Source organism: Pongo abelii, chromosome 19, assembly GCF_028885655.2.
Source record: "Pongo abelii isolate AG06213 chromosome 19, NHGRI_mPonAbe1-v2.0_pri, whole genome shotgun sequence".
Classification (NCBI taxonomy): Eukaryota; Metazoa; Chordata; class Mammalia; order Primates; family Hominidae; genus Pongo; species Pongo abelii.
The window spans coordinates 77828371-77854328 of NC_072004.2; the positions used below are offsets into that span (position 1 = coordinate 77828371).

Below are 25958 nucleotides of genomic sequence, written 5' to 3' on the forward strand. Positions count from 1 at the left end.
TATGTGGATATTTAAATAAATATGCAGAAGTAACATAATTCAAAATATGTTAAATAAATGTCAAATAAGTGGCAAAGATAATTATTTAATTTCCTGAGAAAGCAGGTCTTGATTTGGTTAATGGTAGAATTTGATAGGTATTCACATAGTTGATACCATTTATTGAATATGTATTAAATGCAAAGCTCTGAGCAAGCACTTTACATACATTAGTTTTTCCCTGGCTAATAATTGGTCTTCCTGCTTGCACCTTTGACTGCTGCTCCCCAGCTCTGCCTGCTGAACAGCCTACTCACAACACTCCCTGTGCCTAGCTGACTCCTTGACTCCTACAGTACCAAATGAGTCTTCCAAATGCTGCAGATCATATCACTTCTCTGCTCAAAACCTTCAAAACCCTCCCATTTCCCTCAGAGTAAAAGCCAAAGTCTTTTTTTTTTCTTTTTTGAGGCAGGGTCTTGCAGTGGCACCATGATGGTTCACTGAAGCCTCAACCTCCCAGGCTTAAGTGATCCTCCCATCTCAGCCTCCCAAATAGCTGGGATTACAGGTGTGCACCATCACACCTGGCTAATTTTTCTATTTTTTGTGGTGATAGGTATTCACTATGTTGCCCAGGCTGGTCTCAAACTCCTGGGCTCAAGAGATCTGCTCACCTCAGCCTCCCAAAGTGCTAGGATTACAGGCGTGAGCCACTGCCTGGCACCAAGCCAAAGCCTTTACAATGACATATTGGTCCTCTATGTGCGCTGCATTCTCCTTTGACCTCTTTGACTTTGTCTCTGTTACTCTGCTGTAGCCATGCTGGCCTCCTTACTCTTCCTCATGTACATCAAACACACTCCCACCTTAAGGCCTTTGCACTTGCTTTTCCCTTTATCTGGATACTTTTCCCCTGGATAGACCATGACTCACTCAACTCACTCTCACTACCTTTGGGTCTTTGTTCAGATGTCATCTCAGCAAAGCCTTCTCGAACCACCCTGTTTAAAACTGCAACCCTCCTACCACTCCCTGTCCCCACTTCTCTGCTTTATTTTTCTTCATACTATTCATCACCTTTTAATATGCAATAAAATTTACTTATTTATTTTATCATCTGTATTCTCATGCTAGAATGTAAGTTCCATGAGAACAGGAATTATTTTTTGTGTGTTTTATTCACTGCTATCTTCCCAGTATCTATTATAGGAAAATGCTTGATATACACCAGGAGCTCAGTAATTATTTGCTGAATGACCTCCATTTAATCCCCAAATCAAACCTGTGAGGTAGGTCCTATTACCTCCATTTGTATACAGGCAAGGAGAATGAGGCACAGAGAAGATCACACTGGGATCTCCAGCCCAGATCTTCCTTCTAGGGTTTCCATCTGCCTACTGGGCATCTCCATTTGTAAGCCCCACAGCCACCTCAAACCAAAGGTAAAAACTTAATTTATCTCTTTGTCCACACATACTTCTTTTTTTTTCTTTTTTTTTATTATACTTTAAGTTCTAGGGTACATGTGCACAACGTGCAGGTTTGTTACATATGTATATATGTGCCATGTTGGTGTGCTGCACCCATTAACTCGTCATTTACATTAGGTATATCTCCTAATGCTATCTATCCCTCCCTCCTCCACTGACCCTACGACAGGCCCCAGTGTGTGATGTTCCCCACCCTGTGTCCAAGTGTTCTCATTGTTCAATTCCTACGTATGAGTGAGAACATGCGGTGTTTGGTTTTCTGTCCTTGCGATAGTTTGCTCAGAATGATGGTTTCCAGCTTTATCCATGTCCCTACAAAGGACATGAACTCATCCTTTTTCATGGCTGCATAGTATTCTATGGTGTATATGTGCCACATTTTCTTAATCCAGTCTATCATTGATGGACATTTGGGTTGGTTCCAAGTCTTTGCTATTGTGAATAGTGCCACAATAAACATACATGTGCATGTGTCTTTATAGCAGCATAATTTATAGTCCTTTGGGTATATACCCAGTAATGGGATTGCTGGGTCAAATGGTATTTCTAGTTCTAGATCCTTGAGGAATTGCCACACTGTCTTCCACAATGGTTGAACCAGTTTACAGTCCTACCAACAGTGTAAAAGTGTTCCTATTTCTCCACATCCTCTCCAGCACCTGTTGTTTCCTGACTTTTTAATGATTGCCATTCTAACTGGTGTGAGATGGTATCTCATTGTGGTTTTGATTTGTATTTCTCTGATGACCAGTGATGATGAGCATTTTTTCATGTGTCTGTTGGCTGCATAAATGTCTTCTTTTGAGAAGTGTCTGTTCATAATCCTTCACTCACTTTTTGATTAGGTTGTTTGATTTTTTTCTTGTAAATTTGTTTAAGTTCTTTGTAGATTCTGAATATTAGCCCTTTGTCAGACGGGTAGATTGCAAAAATTTTCTCCCATACTGTAGGTTGCCTGTTCACTCTGGTGGTAGTTTCTTTTGCTGTGCAGAAGCTCTTCAGTTTAATTAGATCCCATTTGTCAATTTTGGATTTTGTTGCCATTGCTTTTGGTGTTTTAGACATGAAGTCCTTGCCCATGCCTATGTCCTGAATGGTATTGCCTAGGTTTTCTTCTAGGGCTTTTATGGTTTTAGGTCTGACATTTAAGTCTTTAATCCATCTTGAATTAATTTTTGTATAGGTGTAAGGAAGGAATCCAGTTTCAGCTTTCTACATATGGCTATCCAGTTTTCCCAGCACCATTTATTAAATAGGGAATCCTTTCCCCATTTCTTGTTTTTGTCAGGTTTGTCAAAGATCAGATGGTTGTAGATGTGTGGTATTATTTCTGAGGGCTCTGTTCTGTTCCATTTGTCTATATCTCTGTTTTGGTTACTGTAGCCTTGTAATATAGTTTGAAGTCAGGTAGCGTGATGCCTCTAGCTTTTTTCTTTTTACTTAGGATTGTCTTGGCAATGTGGGCTCTTTTTTGGTCCCACATGAACTTTAAAGTAGTTTTTTCCAATTCTGTAAAGAAAGTCATTGGAAGCTTGATGGGGATGGCATTGAATCTATAAATTACTTTGGGCAATATGGCCATTTTCATGATATTGATTCCTCCTATCCATGAGTATGGAATGTTCTTCCATTTGTTTGTGGCTTCTTTTATTTCGTTGAGCAGTGGTTTGTAATTCTCCTTGAAGATGTCCTTCACATCCCTTGCAAGTTGTATTCCTCGGTATTTTATTCTCTTTGAAGCAATTGTGAATGGGAGTTCACTCATGATTTGGCTCTGTGTTTGTCTGTTATTCGTGTATAGGAATGCTTGTGATTTTTGCATATTGATTTTGTATCCTGAGACTTTGCTGAAGTTGCTTATCAGCTTAAGGAGATTTTGGGCTGAGATGATGGGGTTTTCTAAATATACAATCATGTCATCTCCAAACAGGGACAATTTGACTGTCTCTTTTCCTAATTGAATACCCTTTATTTCTTTCTCCTGCCTGATTGCCCTGGCCAGAACTTACAACACTGTGTTGAATAGGAGTGGTGAGAGAGGGCATCCCTGTCTTGTGCCAGTTTTCAAAGGGAATGCTTCCAGTTTTTGCCCATTCAGTATGATATTGGCTGTGGGTTTGTCATAAATAGCTCTTATTATTTTGAAATACGTCCCATCAATACCTAATTTACTGAGAGTTTTTAGCATGAAGGGCTGTTGAATTTTGTTGAAGGCCTTTTCTGCATCTGTTGAGATCATCATGTGGTTTTTGTCTTTGTTTCTGTTTATATGATGGGTTACGTTTATTGATTTGCATATGTTGAACCAGCCTTGCATCCCAGGGATGAAGCCGACTTGATCATGGTGGATAAGCTTTTTGATGTGCTGCTGGATTCGGTTTGCCAGTATTTTATTGAGGATTTTCGCATCAATGTTCATCAGGGATATTGGTCTAAAATTCTCTATTTTTGTTGTGTCTCTGCCAGGCTTTGGTATCAGGATGATGCTGGCCTCATAAGATGAGTTAGGGAGGATTTCCTCTTTTTCTATTGATTGGAATAGTTTCAGAAGGAATGGTACCAGCTCCTCTTTGTACCTCTGGTAGAATTCGGCTGTGAATCCATCTGGTCCTGGACTTTTTTTGGTTGGTAGGCTATTAATTATTGCCTCAATTTCAGAGCCTGTTATTGGTCTAGTCAGGGATTCAACTTCTTCCTAGTTTCATCTTGGGAGGGTGTATGTGTCCAGGAATTTATCCATTTCTTCTAGATTTTCTAGTTTATTTGCATAGAGGTGTTTATAGTATTCTCTGATGGTAGTTTGTATATCTGTGTCCACACATACTTCTATAGTTCTTCCACTTGAGTTTCAGATCTCAGTGCATGGTTTTGCCATCTCAGTGTATTTACCCAACTGTCTGAGCCAAAGGCGCAGCATAATCCCCAGTTGTCACTGCTCTCTCATTCCCTACATCCAACCAATCACTAAGCCCTGTCTATCTTACCTCCTCAACATGAAAGCCATGAACTTCTCTCTATCCCCACAGAAACTACCCTTGTGTAAGTAAGTCACTATCTTCTTGGACTTAACTGTAGTATCCTGCCTTGTCACTCTGTTTCCATTTTTGCCATCTCCATCCACTTTCCACACTGCAGCCAGATCATAACTGAATATATTAGAAAATATTTAAGTGGCCTACAATGCCAAGCACAAATCTAATCATATCATCACATCACTTACCTTCTAAAAAGCCTACAGTGATCTCTCATGTTTCCTATGAAAAAGTTATAACTTAATGTGACATTTTAAAGGTCCTTTATAATATATCCTTTGCTTAACCTCCAGTCTCATATATCTCTCTCTGTCTCTCCACAGAGTCTTGCTCTCTTATCTCCCAGGCTAGAGTGCTGGAGTGCAGTGGTGCGATCAAGGCTCATTGCAGCCTCTACCTCCCAGACTCAAGCAATCCTCTCATTTCAGCTTCCTGGAGTAGCTGGGACTACAAGCGTGCACTACCATGCCTGTCTAATCTTTGTATTTTTTTGTAAAGACAGGGTGTCACCACGTTGCTCGAGCTGGTCTTGAGCTCCTGACCTCAAGTTATCCACCCCCATCAGCCTCCCAAAGTGCTGGGATTATAGGCGAGAGCAGCTGTGCCCAGCCCTCATCTCTTGTAACTTCCTCTCTCACACCCTAGATTACATTTAACTCGGGTCCTCAAATACTCCATGCTCTCTCACCTCCTGGTATTTGCCTAAAACAGTTTCCCCCTTTGTGAGTCAGTTTCCTAGGGCTGTCATAAAAAATTACCACAGCCAGGAATGGTGGTGCAGGCCTGTAGTTCCAGCTACTTGGGAGGCTGAGGCAGGAGGATCCCTTCAGCCCCAAGGGCTCTGGGCTATAGTGCACTATGCCAATCAGGTGAGATTTAGATTATGTCACATTAGTTAAATACTTGTAATCCCAAAGCTTTGGGAGCCCAAAGCAGGAGGATCACTTGAGCCCAGAAGTTCAAGACCTGCCTGGGCAATGTAGGGAAACTCTCTACAAAAAATTTAAAAATTAGCCAGGCAGGGTGGCTTGCACCTGTGGTCCCAGCTACTCAGGAGGTGGAGGCAGAAGGACTGCTTGAGGCCAGGAGTTCAAGGCTGTAGTGAGCCTTGCACCCCTGTACTCCAGCCTGGGAGACTGTGAGACTCTGTCTCTAAAATAATAGTAATAATAATAAATAGCAGGCTGGGCACGGTGGCTCACGCCTGTAATCCCGCACTTTGGGAGGCCGAGGCGGATGGATCACTTGAGGTTGGGAGTTCAAGACCAGCCTGACCAACATGGAGAAACTCCATCTCTACTAAAAGTACAAAATTAGCCAGGCATGGTGGCGCATGCCTTTAATCCCAGCTATTCGGGAAGCTGAGGCAGGAGAATTGCTTGAACCCGGGAGGTGGAGGTTGCAGTGAGCCAAGATCGTGCCATTGCACTCCAGCCTGGGCAACAAGAACAAAATTCCGTCTCAAAAAATAATAATAATAATAATAAAGACAGCAAATACAAGCACAAGCCACTAGTTTTGGTATGTAATATACATGAAACAATTAGTTATAAAATATAATGTGACATAAATTGTTAAGCAAAGATTAGAATTTCAAGGAAGAAAGGAAACTATAGACTAGAGCAAAAGTTCTGAAACTTGCACTGTGTCAGAATCAGCTGGAGTGATTGTTAAAACACATTGCTAGGCTACAGGATTGCTAAGTTAATAGGTGTGTAGTCAGGGCCAAGAATTTGTATTTCCCACAATTTGTATTTTCCCAGTGGTGCTGAAGACCACACTCGGAGCCATAGGGTATATAGAGAATACTCTGAGGGAAAGAAAAACTGAGGCTTGAAGGACCTGGTGGGAATCAAATTACATTATGCCATTTTCATAGGCAAGTGATGACATTGTGGATGGTTGAGTTCAAGGCTAGGGAAGAAAGTATCTGATTATAAGTCAGACTCTAATCAGAGCACCATAGGCACATTTCCTACCAACCACTGCTTCAGCCCCAACATTTAGAATGAGTCCTTTCCCTCTTCCTGAGAGGAAAGGAAAGGTTGCCTGTCACCATCCCAGAGAGTAGTGAAGCCTCCCATTGCTGTAACAGGAAGAAATCAGCCTATGTATTAGTGAGAAGCAAGGTCCTACACTTTGTCCTCTGAGACAGCATGGAGTGATGCTCTTCTTCTCAGAACACTGAGATGTGAGAGGTTCCACTACCAAAGCAGTGAGAAGCAAGTCCTTCCACCTCAGCAGCAGTAAGCAGATTCCTAGCATAGCTGCAGAGAGAAGTCCACTGTTCTGGCAGCAAGGAGGAAGCTGATCACTTACCACCACAGTCACTGATATTCGAGGCATGCATGTTTGTAGTCAGATGTTTATACTATGGATCAGAGTCCTTTATCATATACAGCCTGCCAGCTGTACTTATTCTTAAAGAATGTATAACCTAAAACACCCAGTAACACATCTTCTAAGTCTGTTCATACACATACACTCCAAAAAAAAAAAGGAAAGAAATGCAATCAATAGTGATTTACTCCAGATCATAAGCTTACTGGTAGTATTTTCTTTTCTTTTTTATACTTTTCTATGTTTTCCAAATTCTCTGCAGTGAGAAGTTATTTTAATTTAAAACAAAAGTTGCATTTTTAAACCTAACACAAAGTAATAATAATTAATGTTTGCATTCAAGCAGGTACCACTTAAGTGTTTGTCAAGGATCATAATTCGTAAGTATTTTTCTAAACCAAACAGGGAGGTCAGAGCTGGACATGATAGCAGGTACCTATAGTCCCAGCTACTCAGGAGGCTGAGGAGGGAGGAGAATTTGAGCCCAGGAGTTCCAGTCCAGCCTGGCAACATAACAAGACCTCATCTCTCTCTAAAAAAAAACAAAAACAAAAACTCTGGGAAGCCTTGGGGAAAAAAAGGAGACCAAAAGCCAAGGAATACAGATATAAATAGTCAAATGGCCTGTGGAAGGTGTCAGTAAATATTCTATAAATATCACAGAAATAGGCACTCAAATATTATTGAATGAATATGCAAATTAGATTTAAAATAAGTTTCTTCAGCATATGTAACTAGCAACTTGACTTTTAAAAAATTTTGTCCTATATCTCTTTGTATCCATTTCTGAATTACCTTTTTTTTTTTAAAGCTATTTCCAAAGAAAATTCCAGCATACTGGCCCAGGAATGTTGTGGAGTCCCTACACTATGGGCTATGGAAAAAGGACACTTAAGCCAGACATATGCACACCTCCGAGCTCAAGCATGGCTGCCTTTGCTAATGCTGCCCGGATTGCAATAATGAAAGAAAAGGATTTATTTAAATTTCTTGAAGAGCTCAAGAGTAAGGGCCATTTGTTCTCTCTCTACTGTTGTAAAGGATTTATTTGTATATGACTGGTCAGAAAGAAGTACTAGAGCCCAAATGCCGTAAGAACAGGACCACAGCCTATTCTGAGTGACCACTCTCTGTCACATAGATGTCATTTGAAAGCAAATGTAGATGTAACTGAATCCTCAGACACCTGATGAAGCCTAGAGTCTGTGGATGGGTGGGGGGTGGGAGCAGGAGAGTGAAGAATGAGGGCCATGGCCACTGAGAAGAATAGACAAAGCAAAACAGGCACCACATGCTGGTCTTTTATGTGAACTTCTTCTTACATTGTTTGTGATACCATTTTTGTTTTTATCTTTTTAGGATGCAATTCCGGTTCAGATAGCCCATATTCAAAAATACCCATCTTTCCATTGTTCCCTAATGTGGATGGGGTGGTGATGGGAAAGCCATTCAAAGACATGCAGAAATTAGAGATGCTAAGAAGAAAGGAGCCTTTGAATTTCTTTGAGGATTATTTTTTCCATAAAAGAGACTGGAAAACACAGGTGAGATTTAGATTATGTCACATTAGTTAAATACTTGGATTTTTAAGCACTAACTTAACAGAACTAATAACATGCTTTTTACAACAAATAGTTTTAGTCATTATTTTCAAACCAGATGCCATAACCATGTTCCTAAATTTAAGTCCAGGTATTAACATTTCATTTAATTTCAACAAATAGTTAAACTTACTAAAAAATACAGCTTTGGGGTTGGGGATGGGGAATATAGGAATAATAACAATAAAAGTTTCTGCAATCCTATCTCTGACTGCTCCCCCAACCACTCAGGGACCAGAAGCTTCACTCTGGACACCCTCCATCCACTCTAGATTGTGGTTGGGCAAACACCATGAGATGAGAAGACCAGGCCCGCAACCCAAAGGGGCAGTGCTGTGATGGAGGGGCCATACTGCCCTCGACTAGATCCCCATTTATGGTCCCAGCTGCACCTTCTGGCCTTGCTTCAAGTTCTGTTGACTCTAGTCTTTTTGCCCCCCCTCCCAGGATATACTTTTGTCATCATAAGTTTTAAGGTCTCCAGCAACTATGCCCAAGTTTCTAGATAAACTCTCAAGAGGCTCTGGCCTCACCCCAGGTAAGGCCTCTAGGCCTAAGAAACAGAATGGAAACTTAACTGGAGGCCAGCCAACCCTGTGGAGCTCTGGGTTCCAGAGGTCCATGTGTTGTTCACATCACTATACAATTCCTAGAAGGCCCCTCCACACATAGAGTTTAAGAGGCCTAGAGGGGTATCACTGTCACAAATGACCTCAAGTTCAGACTTTGTCTTTCTCCAAATGAAGTAACACCCACAGGCAAATATCACTGAGAAGATGGAAATAAGAGGACATTTATCCTCTTTTAAACTTATGTCCCAACATTCAACTACTCCTCCACCCCAGATGCTTATCTGTTTATTGTCAATCTCTCCAACTAGAATATAACATTCATGTACACAAGGGTTGTATTTCTTTCACTAAGGTATCCCTATCATCTAAAATAGAATTTGGCCCACAGGTAACTCAGTATTTTTTGGAAGAAAGAATACTGTGATACAAATACTTTATTTCCTGAGAACATAATATATGCTAGATTGTCTCTAATAATCTCAGCAGAAATAATGTCAATAGCTTCCTAAATGGTCCCCTTGCTTCTACTATTGTCCCCTTCAATTGATTCTAAACCCAGCAGCCAAAGTGTTTCTGTTAAAATCAGATTGAAACCCTCCAATGGCTTTTCATATCACGCAGAATGAAAACCAAAATTTTTATAACTTACAATGTCCCACACAATCAAAACCTGAGCCTTCCAATAATTGTAGCCACTAGTAGCTGTTTAAGTTTCAATTAATTAAGATTAAATAAAATTACAAATTCAGTTCCTCAGTCACACCAGTCACATTGCAAATGCTCAATAGCCATATGTGGCTAATGGCTACTATACTGGATGACACAGAAATATAGAAAATTTCCATTATTGAGGAAAATATTATTGGCCATCACTGATCTAGGCTCTCATTGCCTATCCAACAATCTCATCTTCCACTGCTCACCGTCCAGTGCATTCCAATCCATCCTCAAGGCCTCTTTACTCTTCCTCTTACAGACTAGACGTGCTCTCACCTCATGGTCTATGGCTTTGCTATTTCTTCTGCTCTAATGTTGTTCCTCAGAGAGCTGCATCATAGCTCTCCCCTTACCTCTTTCAGGTCTTGTCTCAAATGTCACTTCAGGAGGCCTCTCTAACAACCCCATTAAAATAACAATCCCCACATTGTCATTGTACTAAATGCCACTGAATTGTTCACTTCACATGGTTCATTTTATGTTACATGAATTTTCACTTTAATAATTTTTTTTTTTTGAGTCAGAGTCTTGCTCTGTTGCCCAGGCTGGAATACAGTGGCGTGATCTTGGCTCACTACAACCTCCACCTCCCAGTTTCAAGCAATTCTCCTGCCTCAGCCTCCCAAATAGCTGGACCACAAGCATGCGCCACCACACCCGGCTAATTTTTGTATTCTTAGTAAAGACGGGGTTTCACCATGTTGGTCAGGCTGGTCTCGAACTCCTGACCTCAGGTGATCCGCCCACCTCAGCCTCCCAAAGTGCTGGAATTACAGGCATGAGCCACCACACTTGGCCAATAAATTATTTTTTAAATAAATATTTAAATAGCTGGGTGCAATGGTACATACCCCTAATCCCAGCTGATTAGGAGGCTGAGGGAAGAGGATCACTTGAGCCCAGGAGTTCAAGGCTATATAATGTGCTATGATCATGCCTGTGAATGCACTGCACTCTAGCCTGGGCAACATAGTGAGGCTCCAGCTCTAAAAATAAATTTTTTAATTAAAAATAAATTTAAAATAAAAATTTTTGAACAAATAAATATATATATGTATTCAAATAAAATCACAACCCCCAATACCTTACCCCCTTTCCTGATTTTTTTTCATAACACGTTACCATCTATTACATATTTACTACTATATTACCTCTAATACACTACATATTTATATTTATTATACTACATGCATATATGTATATTTACATCTATACCTACTGTATATGTACTATATTTACAAATATTATAATATACTACATTTAATGCTATTTCTATTAAACTATATGTTTATAGTTATATACATATATAGTATATCTAATATACTATGTAGTATATTACATCTAATCTAATATAATTGTATATTTTTAAACGTTCATTAGAGGCTGGGCGCAGTGGCTCACGCCTGTAATCCCAGCACTTTGGGAGGCCAAAGCGGGTGGATCACCTGAGGTCGAGAGTTCGAGACCAGCCTGACCAACATGGAGAAACTCCATCTCTACTAATAAAAATACAAAATTAGCTGGGCGTGGTGGCACATGCCTGTAATCCCAGCTACTCAGGAGGCTGAGGCAGGAGAATCGCTTGAACCCGGGAGGCAGAGGTTGTGGTGAGCCAAGATCGCACCATTGCACTCCAGCCTGGGCAATAAGAGCAAAACTCCAACTCAAAATAAAATAAAATAAATGTTCACTAGAACCAAGAAATAGGCTGGGCACAGTGCCTCATGCCTATAATCCCAGCACTTTGGGAGGCTGAGGTGGCTGGATCACTTGAGCTCAGGAGTTTGAGAACAACCTGGGCAACATGGTGAAACCCCGTCTCTACAAAAAAGAAAAGAAAGAAATGGTACTTTCAAGTTTCAGAAAGTAACTGAGTTACATGAACACTACTTGACCCCACACATAGACTCCCTAGACCACGTTAAAATATTGGATAGGGCTGGGTATGGTAGCTCATGCCTGTAACCCCAACACTTTAGGAGGCCAAGGAAGGTGGATTCCTTGAGACGAGGAGTTCGAGACCAGCCTGGGCAGCATGGTAAAATTATGTCTCTACAAAATATATATATATATTCACATATATTCATATATAGTCACATATATATTCACATATATATTCACATATATATTCACATATATATTCACATATACATATATTCACATATATATTCACATATATTCACATATATATTCACATATATTCACATATATATTCACATATATAGTCACATATATAGTCACATATATATTCACATATATTCACATATATAGTCACATATATTCACATATATAGTCACATATATTCATATATATTCACATATATATTCACATATATATTCATATATATATTCACATATATTCATATATATTCACATATATATTCATATATACACATATATTCACATATATTCACATATATATTCATATATACACATATATTCACATATATATTCATATATATATTCACATATATTCATATATATATTCACATATATATTCATATATATATTCACATATATATTCATATATATTCACATACATATTCATATATACACATATATTCACATATATATTCATATATATTCACATATATTCATATATATATTCACATATATATTCACATATATTCACATATATATTCACATATATATTCACATATATTCATATATATATTCACATATATATTCATATATATTCACATATATATTCATATATGTTCATATATATATTCACATATATATTCATATATATATTCACATATATATTCATATATATTCACATATATTCATATATATTCACATATATTCATATATATTCACATATATAGTCATATATATTCACATATATAGTCATATATATAGTCATATATATATAGTCACATATATAGTCACATATATAGTCATATATATATATGAATACTGGACGAAATAAAATAACAAACATTCAAAAATGTATTCAAAAGAAAGGAAAACCCCATGTTTCAGAAAGCAAGAGAGAGAGAGAGAGCACCTAAAGCCAGAATAACAAGTTCACAAGTTAATAAGCGGTAGGTAGATCCTATAGATCTCGGCCCTGATGGGTTGGGATTGGGGTTTAGATGCCCATTCAGGGTCAGGAGATGTGGATCCCTGGAAGTAAGCAACTGGAATTGAAACCAGAATCTGTAAGGGTTGCCCTCTCAGTAAAAGGAGGGGTAAGAAACTCAGTCCATAGCCAAGCTTGGTCTGCTCAAAGCTCTGAATAGAGAAGAAAGTATTCTGTGAAGAATTTGAAACTCAAGATTGTAGGATGCATGGATTCAGAATCTGAATTTATAGTTTCCACATTGGATGAAATCTCCAAGCAGTAAAATTACCCTAAAAACTGGTTTTAGATTGGTATTACCTTGGGAGGTCTGCCAGACACAAACATAAACACATCCATATCCTAGGTTTGCACAGCTTATATCAAAAATCTTTTAAAATCTCTTTTAAAGATAGGTTCACAAAAATTACAAGCCATACAAGGAAATAATCTACTCTCAAAAAAAGTGAGTAGGTAAACAAGAGGAGTATCATAATTTGATATAGCAGATCTTTAAAAGACTGTAAAACATGTTTTAAATTATTAAAGTGTTTAGTAATGACTGAGTATTTTTAGGAGTGACTGAGAATTTTTCTAAATTGATAAAAGATATGAATTCTTAAATTGAAGAAAACACCCTGGAGCAGCATATATAAAAGAAAATACAACTTGAAACATTGCAGTAGAAAATGAAGACAAAGAAAACACTTCAAAAGCAACCAGAGGCCAAGCACAGTGGCTCACATCTGTAATCCCAGCACTTTGGGAGGCCAAGGCAAGTGGATCACCTGAGGTCAGGAGTTCAAGACCAGCCTGGCCAACATGATGAAACCCCATCTGTACTAAATACAAAAATTAGTCGGGCATGATGGCACATGCCTGTAATCCCAGCTACTTGGGAGGCTGAGGCAAGAGAATCTCTTGAACCCAGAAGGCAGAGGTTCCAGTGAGCTGAGACTGCACCACTGCACTCCAGCCTGGGCCACCAAGCAACATTCTGTCTCGAATGAAAGAAAGAAAGAGAAAGAGAAAGAGAGGAAGGAAGGAAGGAAGGAAGGAAGGAAGGAAGGGAGGAAGGGAGGAAGGGAGGAAGGGAGGGAGGGAGGGAGGGAGGGAGGGAGGGAAGGAAGGAAGGAAACCAGACAGAAAAAATAAATAACTTACAAAGGAACAAAAAGTAGACTAACAGGAGACTTCATGCACGCAAAAATAAAGGCCAGAAGACAATCAAATAATATCTATAGATTGAGGAGAGAAAAGTATTTCCAGCTAAGCTATCATTCAAGAGGGAGAGTAAATAAAAATACTTTCAAGGCCGGGCATGGTGGCTCACACCTGTAATCTCAGCACTTTGGGAGGCCAAGGCAGGCGGATCACCTGAGATCAGGAGTTCGAGACCAGCCTGGTCAACATGGTGAAACCCTGTCTCTACTAAAAATACAAAATGTAGCCAGGCGTGGTGGCACGTGTCTGTAATCCCAGCTACTAGGGAGGCTGAGGCAGGAGAATCACTTGAACCCAGGAGGCGAAGGTTGCAGTGAGCCAAGATCCCACCACTGCACTCCAGCGAGACTCTGTCTAAAAAAAAAAAAAAAAAAAGAATGTTTGACATTATAAGGGTGTTGTTCTTTCTTGCTTGTCTATACCTTTAATGTGATTTTTCAAATTTTCCCCAAGGGTTTTTGTTGTTGTTGTTATTGAGACAGGGTCTCAACTTTGTCACCCAGGCTGGAGTGCAGTGATGTGATATCAGCTCACTGCAACCTCTGCCTCCCAGGCTCAAGCAATCCTCCCACTTCAGCCTCTCTAGTAGCTGGGACTACAGACACGTGCCACCACGCCCAGCTAGTTTTTGTATTTTTAGTAGAGATGGGGTTTCGCCATGTTGGCTGGTCTTGAACTCCTGGGCTCAAGCAATCCACCCACCTCAGCCTCCCAAAGTGCTGGAATCACAGGCATGAGCCACTTTCATGACTCTGTCTCAAAAAAAAAAAAAAAAAGTCTCAATCATTAAAACAGTATGATATTAAGATATTAACAGACAGACCCAAGGAAGAAAATAGAAAGTCCCAAAATAAATAGAGCTATGTGGAGAATTTTAACTTAAGGAAAACGTGGCATTTCAACACAACAGGAAAATGATAAATTATTCAACAAATAGTGCACTGAGTAGGCATCTGAGGAAAAAAATGAGATTCACACTTCATATACAAATTGCAAATGGATGAAATGCAAAAGGAATAAATGGAGGGTCAGAGACAAAGAAAAAGAAAAGAAACCTTAAACATACTGAAATAAACTCTGGGAAGGCCTCCCTAACGGTGATACAAAAGTCAAATGCATTTTTAAATAAAAAGATATTAATTCCACTGCTTCAAGATCAAAAATCTCCATATGGCCAAAAAAAAATCACAGTTGCCACTCATAACACAAAAGGCTAACTTCAAAGAACTTCAAATTCATCAGAAAAAAATAACCTATATAAAAATTGGCAAAGGGTATGAACAGTTCTCAGAAACATGAAAAAATATTCAACCTCATTCCTCATAAAAGATCCAAGTTAAAACTCTCCTCAGATATTTATCTTTTCATATTATGTTGACCAAGATGAAAAAACATAGGTATACTCCTAAGTTACAGATAGGTTTGTAAATTGGTTCACCCTCTACAGAGGAAATTTGGCAATAATTACCAAAAGGACAGACCTCACACCTTTTGACCTAGCAATTCCAGTCCTAGGGCACCATCTAGGATATACAGATATTTTTGCACGTATGCCAAATGCCACTCCTGAGGGACCCAGAAAAAAGTCTAAACAAACAAACAAATGGTTTGGCAATAACCTTATAAATTATATACAAATCCTTCTATAATAAAATATACTTATTTATTATGTCTAATTAAAATGTATTACTAACCTCCTTTTTTAAATATGCATAAAGGCAGCAAATATAAAATGTATGGACCCTGCCTCAGGTTATTCAAATAACATCCTCACCATTGATCAAATGCTCAAGAAAAAGCAGACTTGTACAGTGGCCGATGCAACTGCTATTAAACAACATGTGAGTATTCCTTGTTGAGTTCCTTCCCAGAAATCACTGACAAAAATATTGTCCACTTCAATACTACACCATAAAACCAAGAGAATTTTTATCTGCTCTATGTCTTTAAAATGAGACAAGGTTGTTTCTCATGTTTACCCATTGTAATAACACCATTTCTTTCTCTATAATCAAATGGATTCAAATGTTAAGTGTTATGATTCATCCTGCTATTCACCTGTGCAGCTATACTCACTGTTATTTCTGGGACATTCATTTGTGTTATTCCAGAAATATCAAACTAATTAAGGTAGTTAACCAACAGTCACAGTGAGTAGCGTACTCAGAGATTCATGGTGAAAGAATCTTACATCATGAGGCCTCTAGCCCTGGGGCACCAGCTGCACCAGGGCTAAGAAGCTTGAGAAGATCAATAGTTTGGTGTTAATACATTGGAAATCTTGGCATTAGGTAAAGAACAGCTAGGGCAAGTATTCTTTGGGTTATCTCAATCTATCCTCCTTGGTTCAGCTGCCACCTATGTACTGATTACTGTTAAAGTTGTCACTAACCTAACTTCTTTCCTCTATTTCTGTCCTATCTCACTGACATAACATAACAAACTCAACATGTCCAAAACAAAACTCATCATCTTCTGCATCCAACTGGTTCTCCCCTGGGAATTCTGTATCTCAGGTGTTTTTTGTTTGTTTGTTTGTTTGTTTGTTTTGTGTGTGTGTGTGTTTAAATAAGGTCAACTTTTATTTTAGATCCACGGGGTACATGTGCAGGTTTGTTATGAGAGTATATTGTATGTGTCTCAGTTGATAGCATCTACTCAGTCACTGAAGCTAGAAGGCCAGGAGCTATCCTTAACTCGGGTTTTTTCCTCATTCCTCACATCTGCTAATCCCCAAGTCTGGCCGATTGTCATTCTCTGAAAGATTTTTCAGGGCTGGGCATGGTGGCTCACACCTGTAATCCTAGCACTTTGGGAAGCTAAGGCAGGCAAATCACCTGAGGTCAGGAGTTTGAGACCAGCCTGGCCAACATGGTGAAACCCTGTCTCTACTAAAAATATAAAAATTAGCCAGGCATGGTGGTGGGCGCCTGTAGTCCCAGCTACTCGGGAGGCTGAGGCAGGAGAATCCCTTGAACCTAGGAGGCAGAGGTTGCGATGAGCCAAGATCGCACTACTGCAGTCCAGGTTAGGCAACAAGGCAAGACACCGTCTCAAAAAAAAAAAACAAAAAAAACCCACATTTTTCAAATCTGTCCCCTTCACTCCATCCCCATTACCACTGCCTTAGATGAGGCAGTCTCCAACCTGGTATCCTCCAACCATTCTCCACACAGCTGCTAATGATCCAACATGAAGAGCCAACCATGGCACTGTCCTGCTTAAAAGTGAAGACGTCCCTCTCAATGATGGCAATTTCAACTCTATTTTCTGCTTAAGGGATTTATTTCACTTTCATTAGAAACAGTGGGTCACTACAGCATGATTTTCACTGAGGAACAGGCTTTTGCTAGCCTCACAGAGATTACTGACTTATAAGATTAAGTGTGTAAGGGCCTGCCTGTCCTTTGTCATTATTTATTCCTCCCACTTTAAAGCTGACGCTCCAGCAATACCAAGTGTCTGAACCCTCCTACCACACCTCCAGGATATTTACTGCCTTGGGGTCTCTGTTTATGCTGTTTATGCTGTCCCCTCTCCCTGGAACACCTTCCCCTCACCACTTACTCCCTCAATTTGATCACATCCTTGAGGACCTACTCAGCTCATCATCTTCTCCCAGTCAGTTCTCCCTATCCTAGGCTGAACTGAGTGGCTGAATTGGCACTCCTGTTATATCCATAGCCTATCTCCATACCATACTTCAGCCTATTTTAGTCCATTGTATTTTTCATATCCTTATAAAATTTCTTATTACCTCATTATTCCCAAGCAGTACATTTTGATTGTCCATCACCTCCTAGCTCACGTCCTCACGAGGCACCACCCAATGTATAGATTCAGTGACTTTCGAGTAGCCCAGGGACATAACTCTTGGGGTATCTATCATTGTGGTCCACAAATCAAAGCTACTTTAAGGTAACTACAATAAACTTCTGGTCTCTCACTGCAGGTGAAGAGAGCTACTGATACCTATAATTTAGGAATTGCCCTTGAACACCGAAAAGAAATGCTAAACCTCTGGCAGAAGATCCGAGGGGATTTGATTGGGATAGACTCTGGAAATGAGTCCTTTTATGACACCTTTTCTACTTATACATGGTCCTGGAATGTTTGCCAAGAATTACTTTCTCCTAAGGACTTAAGGTTATATGATGCCTATGTGAATAGAAATTCCTCCCATAACTCCAGATCCTCTTCCTCATCAGATACCAGTGAATGTGACACAGATCCAGGAAGAAAAAGAAAACGGAAAGGTTTAAAGGGATTTCAACAATGAAATTTCTACATTTTCTAAACAGCTCATCACAAACTACTTTTTCACAGTTGTCAAAATTATTGTTTCTTGCTTTTGTCTAAGTACATTCTTAGAAGCTGGAAATTTTGACATCTTTTGGATTCTGACCAGTAAAAAAGTTTAAGTCATAAAATGGTTTCCCTTTCCTAAATCTTTTTTTTTTTTTTTTTTTTTTTGAGACAGAGTCTTCCTCTGTCACCAGGCTGGAGTGCAGTGGCATGATCTTGGCTTACTGTAAACTCCACCTCCTGGGTTCAAGCCATTTTCCTGGCTCAGCCTCCCGAGTAGCTGGGATTACAGGCGCCCACCACCACACCACACCCAGCTAATTTTTGTATTTTTAGTAGAGATGGGGTTATCACCATGTTGGCCAGGATGGTCTCGATCTCCTGACTTCATGATCCACCCGCCTCGGCCTCCCAAAGTGCTGGGATTACAGGCGTGAGCCACTGTGCCCGGCCCCCTTTCCTAAATCTTTACTAGTAAATAGATGCTGGGCTGTTAGTTCCCTAGCAACCAGCTGCAATCTGCTGCCCCTACCTGGCTTAAGACTGCCTAAGCCTCATCAGGAAGGAGAAAAGTTGTCCTGAGCTAAGGGCCCTCCAAGCAATAAACCTCTGAGTTTATGGTGAGTGTAAACTGGGTTAGGTTTTCAATTGCTAAATGACAAGTTAATGGGTGCAGCACACCAGCATGGCACATGTATACGTATGTAACTAACCTGCACATTGTGCACATGTACCCTAAAACTTAAAGTATAATAAAAAAAAGAAAGATTATCATTTAAATATACAAAACTTTTCTTAAAAAAAAAAATTGTTTGTGAAAGAGACTAGAGACAGCAGATGAGGATGACCTTTCAGTTTCAGGGAATAAGATCAGCAAGCCCTAAAGAACCTTGATTAAATTTGGGTATTCTCAAGGCTCCTTAGCTACACATCTGCACACTTAGATTGCTCTTACAAATAGCTGAACACGGCCAGGTGCGATGGCTCATGCCTGTAATCCCAGCACTTCGGGAGGCTGAGGCGGGCGGATCACCTGAGGTCAGGAGTTCAAGACCAGCCTGGTCAACATGGTGAAACCCTGTCTCTACTAAAAATACAAAAATTAGTCGGGCATGGTGGCACACGCCTATAATCCCAGCTACTCTGGAGGCTGAAGCGGGAGAATCGCTTGAACCTGGGAGGTGGAGGTTGCAGTGGGTTTATGGTGAGTGTAAATTGCGATTATGCCACTGCACTCCATCCTGGGTGACAGAGCAAGATTCTGTCTCAAAACAAAACAAACAAAATGAATAGCTGATCACATCCATTGTATTTATTGTTGCTGTTCTTTAATGCGTTTAATAAAGAAGCACATATATAACTATATTACAAGTTTGGGGGATTATAATTTTTTATTATGGTAAAATATACATTACATAAAATTTGCCCTTTCAATCATGTTTAAGTGTGTACATCCATTACTGGGTTTTTTGTTTTGGTTTGTTTTGTGTGTGTGTGTGTGTGTTTGTTTAGAGACAGGGTTTCACTCTGTCACCCAGGCTGGTATGCAGTGACACAATCATGGCTCGCTGCAGCCTTAACCTCCTGGGCTCAAGCAATCCTCCCACCTCAGCCTCTCACGTAGCTGGAACTACAGGGGCGCGCCACCATGCCCAGCTAATTATTTTTTATTTTTGTAGAGACACGGACTCCCTATGTTGCTCTGGCTGGTCTCAAACTCCTGGGCTGAAGTGATCATCCCACCTCAGCCTCCCAAAGTGTTATTATTACAAGTATGAGCTACTGTGCCCAGTCCCATTGGGGTATTTTTCTGTGGTTCTCAAGGGTTGCCCACAGAGAGACAGACCACTTTTGGACTCAGGAAATCTGGATGTACCAAGACTAAATCTATATTAACCTTCTGATCTACTGTCAGGATGGCAAAGTGTTTTATTTCTTGTGCCAATTCTGATCTAAAAATGTAAGGGATGAAAAAAAATGTAAGGGATGAGATCAACTATTTGTAAATGTTGTCCGAGAAGCTGGTTTGCAGGTGTGTGGGTGCAAACCAGTACATCACATTCAACATGTAGAACAAATGCTTTTTAAATCACTATTCTAGAAAAATTTTGACCCAGAAAAAGGAAAAGATATGTCCAATATTGATGGGGACAATGCCTCATAATGTAAAAAGAAAAAAAAAATTGAGACAAGAGTCTCACTCTCTTGCCCAGGCTGCAGTGCAGTAACGTGATCTCAGCTCGCTGCAACCTCCACCTCCCCAGGCTCAAGCATTTCACCTGCCTCAGCCTCCCAAGTAGCTGGGATTACAGGTGCGTGCCACCACACCTAGCTAATTTTTGTATTTTTAGTAGAGATGGGGTTTCGCCATGTTGCCCAGGCTAGTCTCAAACTCCTGAACTCAGGTGATCTGCCAACCTCAGCCTCCCAAAGTGCTGGGATAACAGGCATGAGTCACTGCTCCCCGCTGTAAAATTATAAAATGCCAGGAAAAAGCAATGAAGATAGTGCCCCCAAAACTGTTTATTGAGATGGCCTTGAGGTAATTTTGTGAGTGTTACCACGAATAGTCAAAGGAGTCTAAATATACCTGTTATTATTTATAAAGACACAATGTTGGAGAGAAGAACTAACCTTATAGATAGATAAGCAGTCATATTTTCTAGCTAAAAACAAGATTTATGACTTGACAAGAGACTTTTCATATGGCTGTGGGTATAACAGGGAATCTAGGAGATATAATTTGGATGCCAAAATGTTACAATTCCTGGAATATTTCCTTGCATCAGTGAGATAACAGGGCAGAATATTTTTAATAGGATCTGTCCTGGAAAATCTAAAATGTACAGCAATACATTCTTTCTATTAAATTGTCACACACTGTTGATGACAGTGTAAATTGGCATCTCTGTGCTGAAATATGGTATGGCAAGAGGGTACTCACCCATCCATTCATTCATCAATTATCTACTGAGTTGCATACTGTGTGCCAGACCTAGTTCTAGGACCTGGACATATAACAGTTGACAAACAAGTAAAATGACTTAACCACACAGAGCTTAGTGATGGAGCTAATTGTAACCATTGACTCAGCAATTCGTCTTCTAGAAATTAATCATAAAGAAATAATCATGAATGTACAAAATTATTTCATTACAAAGATGTACACCATGTTGAATTTTTTTCTTTTTTTTTTTTTTTTGAGACAGAGTCTTACTCTGTCGCCCAGGCTGGAGTGCAGTGGCGTGATCTCGGCTCACTGCAACCTCCGCCTCTAGGGTTCAAGCGATTCTTCTGCCTCACCCTCCCGAGTACCTGGGACTACAGGTGTGTATCACCATACCTGGCTAATTTTTGTATTTTTAGTAGAGACGGGGTTTATTATGCTGGCCAGGATGGTCTTGAACTCCTGATGTCGTGATCCACCTGCCTTGGCCTCCCAAAGTGCTGGGATTACAGGTGTGAGCCACTGCACCCAGCCGTTAAATTTTTAATAGTATGAAACTTAAAGTGGCCTAAATGTCCAATAAAGCATGATATAGCTATACGAAACAATACCAGAAGGACATTAAGTGATGTTGTAAAAGAATATTTCGAACAAAAGAATAATGTCCCCAAGTTATTATTAAGTTAAAAAGCAGACTACAACTGCTAAGTGGCATGGGAGAACTTCAAGGCATTGTTCTAAAACTAGATTGTGACACTGATTACACAAATACAGATTTTTATGAAAATGTATTGAACTGTACACTTAAAATGGATTAATGTAATTGGGTTTTCTTGTTGTTGTTGTTGTTGTTTGAGACGGAGTCTTGCTTTGTCACCAGGCTGGCCTGCAGTGGCACGATCTCAGCCCACTGCAACCTCCGCCTCCTGGGTTCAAGCGATTCTCCTGCCTCAGCCTCCCAAGTAGCTGGGATTACAGGCACCCACCACCGTGCCCAGCTAATTTTATTTATTTATTATTTATTTATTTTTTATTTTTATTTTTTTTTTTGTGAGTAGTAGTCTCGCTCTGTCACCCAAGCTGAAGTGCAGTGACACAATCTCGGCTCACTACAACCTCCAACATCCAGGTTCAAGTGATTCTCCTGCCTCAGCCTCCTAAGTAGCTGGGACTACAGGCGCATGCCACCACGCCTGGCTAATTTTTTGTATTTTAGTAGAGATGGGGTTTCACCATGTTGGCCAGGATGGTCTCAATCTCCTGACCTCGTGATCCGCCCACCTCGGCCTCCCAAAGTGCTGGGATTACAGGCGTGAGCCACCACACCCGGCCTAATTTTTGTATTTTTAGTAGAGATGGGGGTTTCACCATCTTGATCTGGCTGGTCTCGAACTCCTGACCTCGTGATCCACCCGCCTTGGTCTCCCAAAGTGCTGGGATTACAGGTGTGAGCCACCGCGCCCGGCCAGATGAATGTAATTGTTTAAAAAAAAAAAAAGCACAAAGCCTTTTGTTCTGAAACTATTTTAATGTAAAGTCACTTATATAACTAAATTAGAAAGAAAGGACTGGGATGATGTAAGCCAAAGCGTTAATGAGTCAAATTAATGGTGGGAAGAAGTATTTTCTTTTGTTTTATCGATATCTTCTAAATGTTCTATAATAAAAAATTTATTTTGCAATAAGAAAACACAGGCCAGGTGCAGTGGCTCATGTCTGTAATCCCAGCACTTGGGGAGGCCGAGGCAGACGGATTGCTCAAGACCAGGAGTTCGAGGCCAACCTGGGCAACATGGCAAAACGCTATCTCCACAAAAAATGCAAAAATTATCTGGGTATGGTGGCACAAACCTCTAGTCCCAGCTTCTCTGTTGGCTGATGTGGGAGAATCACTTGAGCCTGGGAGGCAGAGGTTGCAATGAGCTGTGATCGTGCCACTGTACTCCAGCCTGCGTGACAGAGTGATGCCCTATCTCAAAGAAAAAAAGGAGAAGAAAGGCCGGGTGCGGTGGCTCATGCCTGTAATCCCAGCACTTTGGGAGGCTGAGGCAGGCAGATCATTTGAGGTCAGGAGTTCAAGACCAGCCTGGCCAACATTGTGAAACCCATCTCTACTAAAATACAAAAATTAGCCGGGTGTGGTGGCGGTGGCCTGTAATCTCAGCTACTGAGAAGGCTGAAGCAGGAGACTGGCTTGAGCCCGGGAGGTGGAGCTTGCAGTGAACTGAGATCATGCCACTGCACTCCAGCCTGGGCGACAGAGCAAGACTTCGTCTCAAAAAACAAACAAACAAACAAACAAACAAAACAATTAACTACCCTTGTCCTTGGCTAACAACCTAATAATCCAGAATGAGAGTTTTTAACCTTTACAAGCGTTAAACCCATGCCACCCACTGAGCTAGAAGAGTTCCCCTTACTTACCACCAGAGGGACCCTTAGTTCCTCTGAAACGTGGCGTTTCTGAAGCTACAATCCAGTATAAAGTCTGACACCAGAGAAGTCATGTCAAACTTCTGAAAAATTATTTTAGGTGCTTCGAAAAATAGGTTTTACAGGCCAATCAAATATAATTGTATAAAATTAAGTTTAGGCCGGGTGCGGTGGCTCACTCCTGTAATCTCAGCACTTTGGGAGGCCGAGGTGGGCGGATCATGAGGTCAGGAGATCGAGACCATCCTGGCTAACACGGTGAAACCCCGTCTCTACTAAAAATACAAAAAATTAGCCAGGCGTGGTGGTGGGCGCCTGTAGTCCCAGCTACTCGGGAGGCTGAGGCAGGAGAATGGCATGAACCTGGGAAGTAGGGAGCTTGCAGTGAGCCGAGATCACGCCACTACACTCCAGCCTGGGAGACAGTGCAAGACTCCATCTCAAAAATAAATAAATAAAATAAAAAATAAAATTAAGTTTAGGATACTTTAGCACATTTCATAGAAAAAAGGCCAAAGCTGTTTGACATTTAAAATGTCTCCATTGGAACTAATATAGTAAATTCAAGTGAAGACAATGAGCTGTCTGCAAGAAAATATGCAGTGGGACTGTTGATTGGGAACACTAACAGCTTTTAGTGAGGGGAGAATAAAAGCCCATAGATGAGAAAACAAGATGCCAGAAATAAATGTAAATCAACCACCATATCTGCAAACAGCTGGCCTTGAGAAAAGATAAAAATTCCTTGTACTTGTTTCTGGGTATGGAACTTGTGTTCAAAATGTTTCCAAAGACCACAAGAATGGCAAAAGCATATTGTCTTCAAATGAAGCTATCTTTTTGATTAACTTGTGTATTTTTCTTCCTGATTAGAGAGGCTTAGAGCTTGTTCCCATTTCTTTGGAGGAAAAAGTACAGAATCATTCATTGCTCCCCGTAGTTTTACCTACAGAAAGAATTTACAATGGAATAAACAATTACTGGCTGGGCGTGGTGGCTCAAGCCTGTAATCCCAACACTTTGGGAGACCAAGGCGGGCAGATCATTTCAGGTCAGGAGTTCAGGACCAGCCCAGGCAACATGGTGAAACCCCATCTCTACTAAAAATACAAAAATTAGCTGAGTGTGGTAGCGTGCACCTGTAATCCTGGCTACTCAGGAGGCTGAGGCAGGAGAATCACCTGAGCCCAGGACATGGAGGTTATAACGAGCTGAGATCCGGCCACTGCACTCCAGCCTGGGAAACAGAGCAAGACTCCATCTCAAAAAAAAAAAAAAAAGTACTAATTACCAATGTGCTATGTCCAGCACTGCACTAACCCTTTCCTTTTTTTAAAAAATTCATCTTTCCCTTTATTCTGACATTATGACATTAAATAAAGTCCAAGAGGTATTGGGCTGGTCCTTGTTTGGTCTCTGCCCTTTCCTTTTTTTACAAGTGGTATTCATCATGCTTCTCTTGGAAGTCTTCTCAAATAACCTTATGTCTATAACATACTTTCTTCTAGATTCTTTTGAGAGTCTATTTGTATTAGATCTAGAAATAGAAATGTAAGGCTGAAATGTATTACTATGACAAACTGTGTGTATTACAATCTTAATTGTGCTAATAAGGATAATTATAATAAATATAATATGGATGATTCAAAAAGGTTAGAAGGTTATAAAAAAAAAAAAAACTTGTCCTTGGATATTCCATTTGATTTGCTAAGCCTCGTGTTCTCTAATTTCATATCTCCATCTCCCCCTACCCCAACCAAAATATATATACACACTGTGTATACATATACACCCACACTATGAAGAGCTGACTATAGAAGCTGGAAATTGCCCTGTTTCTTCCCGCTGCTTGCTACCTTCTTCAGTTCTGGACATCGGCTCCACAGTGGAACTAGGTAGCCTCAACTCTTATAATGATTCAAGATTTTTCCTGTTTTACAACTTGAGGGAAGCTGGGGAACCTGTTAAGAGGATCCCAGCATTGAACTGGGGCTCAAGTGGAATGTCCCCCACTTTCTGCCTAACCTGCACGTCCATCAGCACCTCATCAATGAGAAACGACTCCTCCGGGGAGAATTTCCCCCTGCCTGGTCCCCTTCCCTAGAGAGCCCTTCGCCAACCCTGGGGCAGCCCCAAACGACAGCTCCCGAGCTCCACCCGGACCAGACTCCATGGCCTCCCTGTCCCGCCACCCTTTTTCCCGCCCAGACTCCGCGTCTTCTGAAAGAGGGCGTGGCCCGCAGGAAGTTCTC

The 25958-nt window shown here is 40.5% G+C and overlaps 1 protein-coding gene across 3 annotated transcripts in view; it reads left to right on the forward strand.

Annotated features, from left to right (window-relative positions):
* The window catches only part of LOC100445724 (EF-hand calcium-binding domain-containing protein 3), a 544420-nt gene extending 526064 nt beyond the window's left edge, over positions 1-18356 (forward strand). For all 3 annotated transcript variants that reach the window (XM_063718854.1, XM_009236639.4, XM_054537212.2), the window contains 4 exons: positions 7656-7849; positions 8204-8388; positions 15740-15862; positions 17974-18356. In XM_063718854.1, the coding sequence (XP_063574924.1) occupies positions 7656-7849; positions 8204-8388; positions 15740-15862; positions 17974-18300 (829 nt within the window). In that variant the 3' untranslated portion in view covers positions 18301-18356. The remainder of the gene's footprint in view (positions 1-7655; positions 7850-8203; positions 8389-15739; positions 15863-17973) is intronic.
* The last annotated feature ends 7602 nt before the right edge of the window (positions 18357-25958 follow it).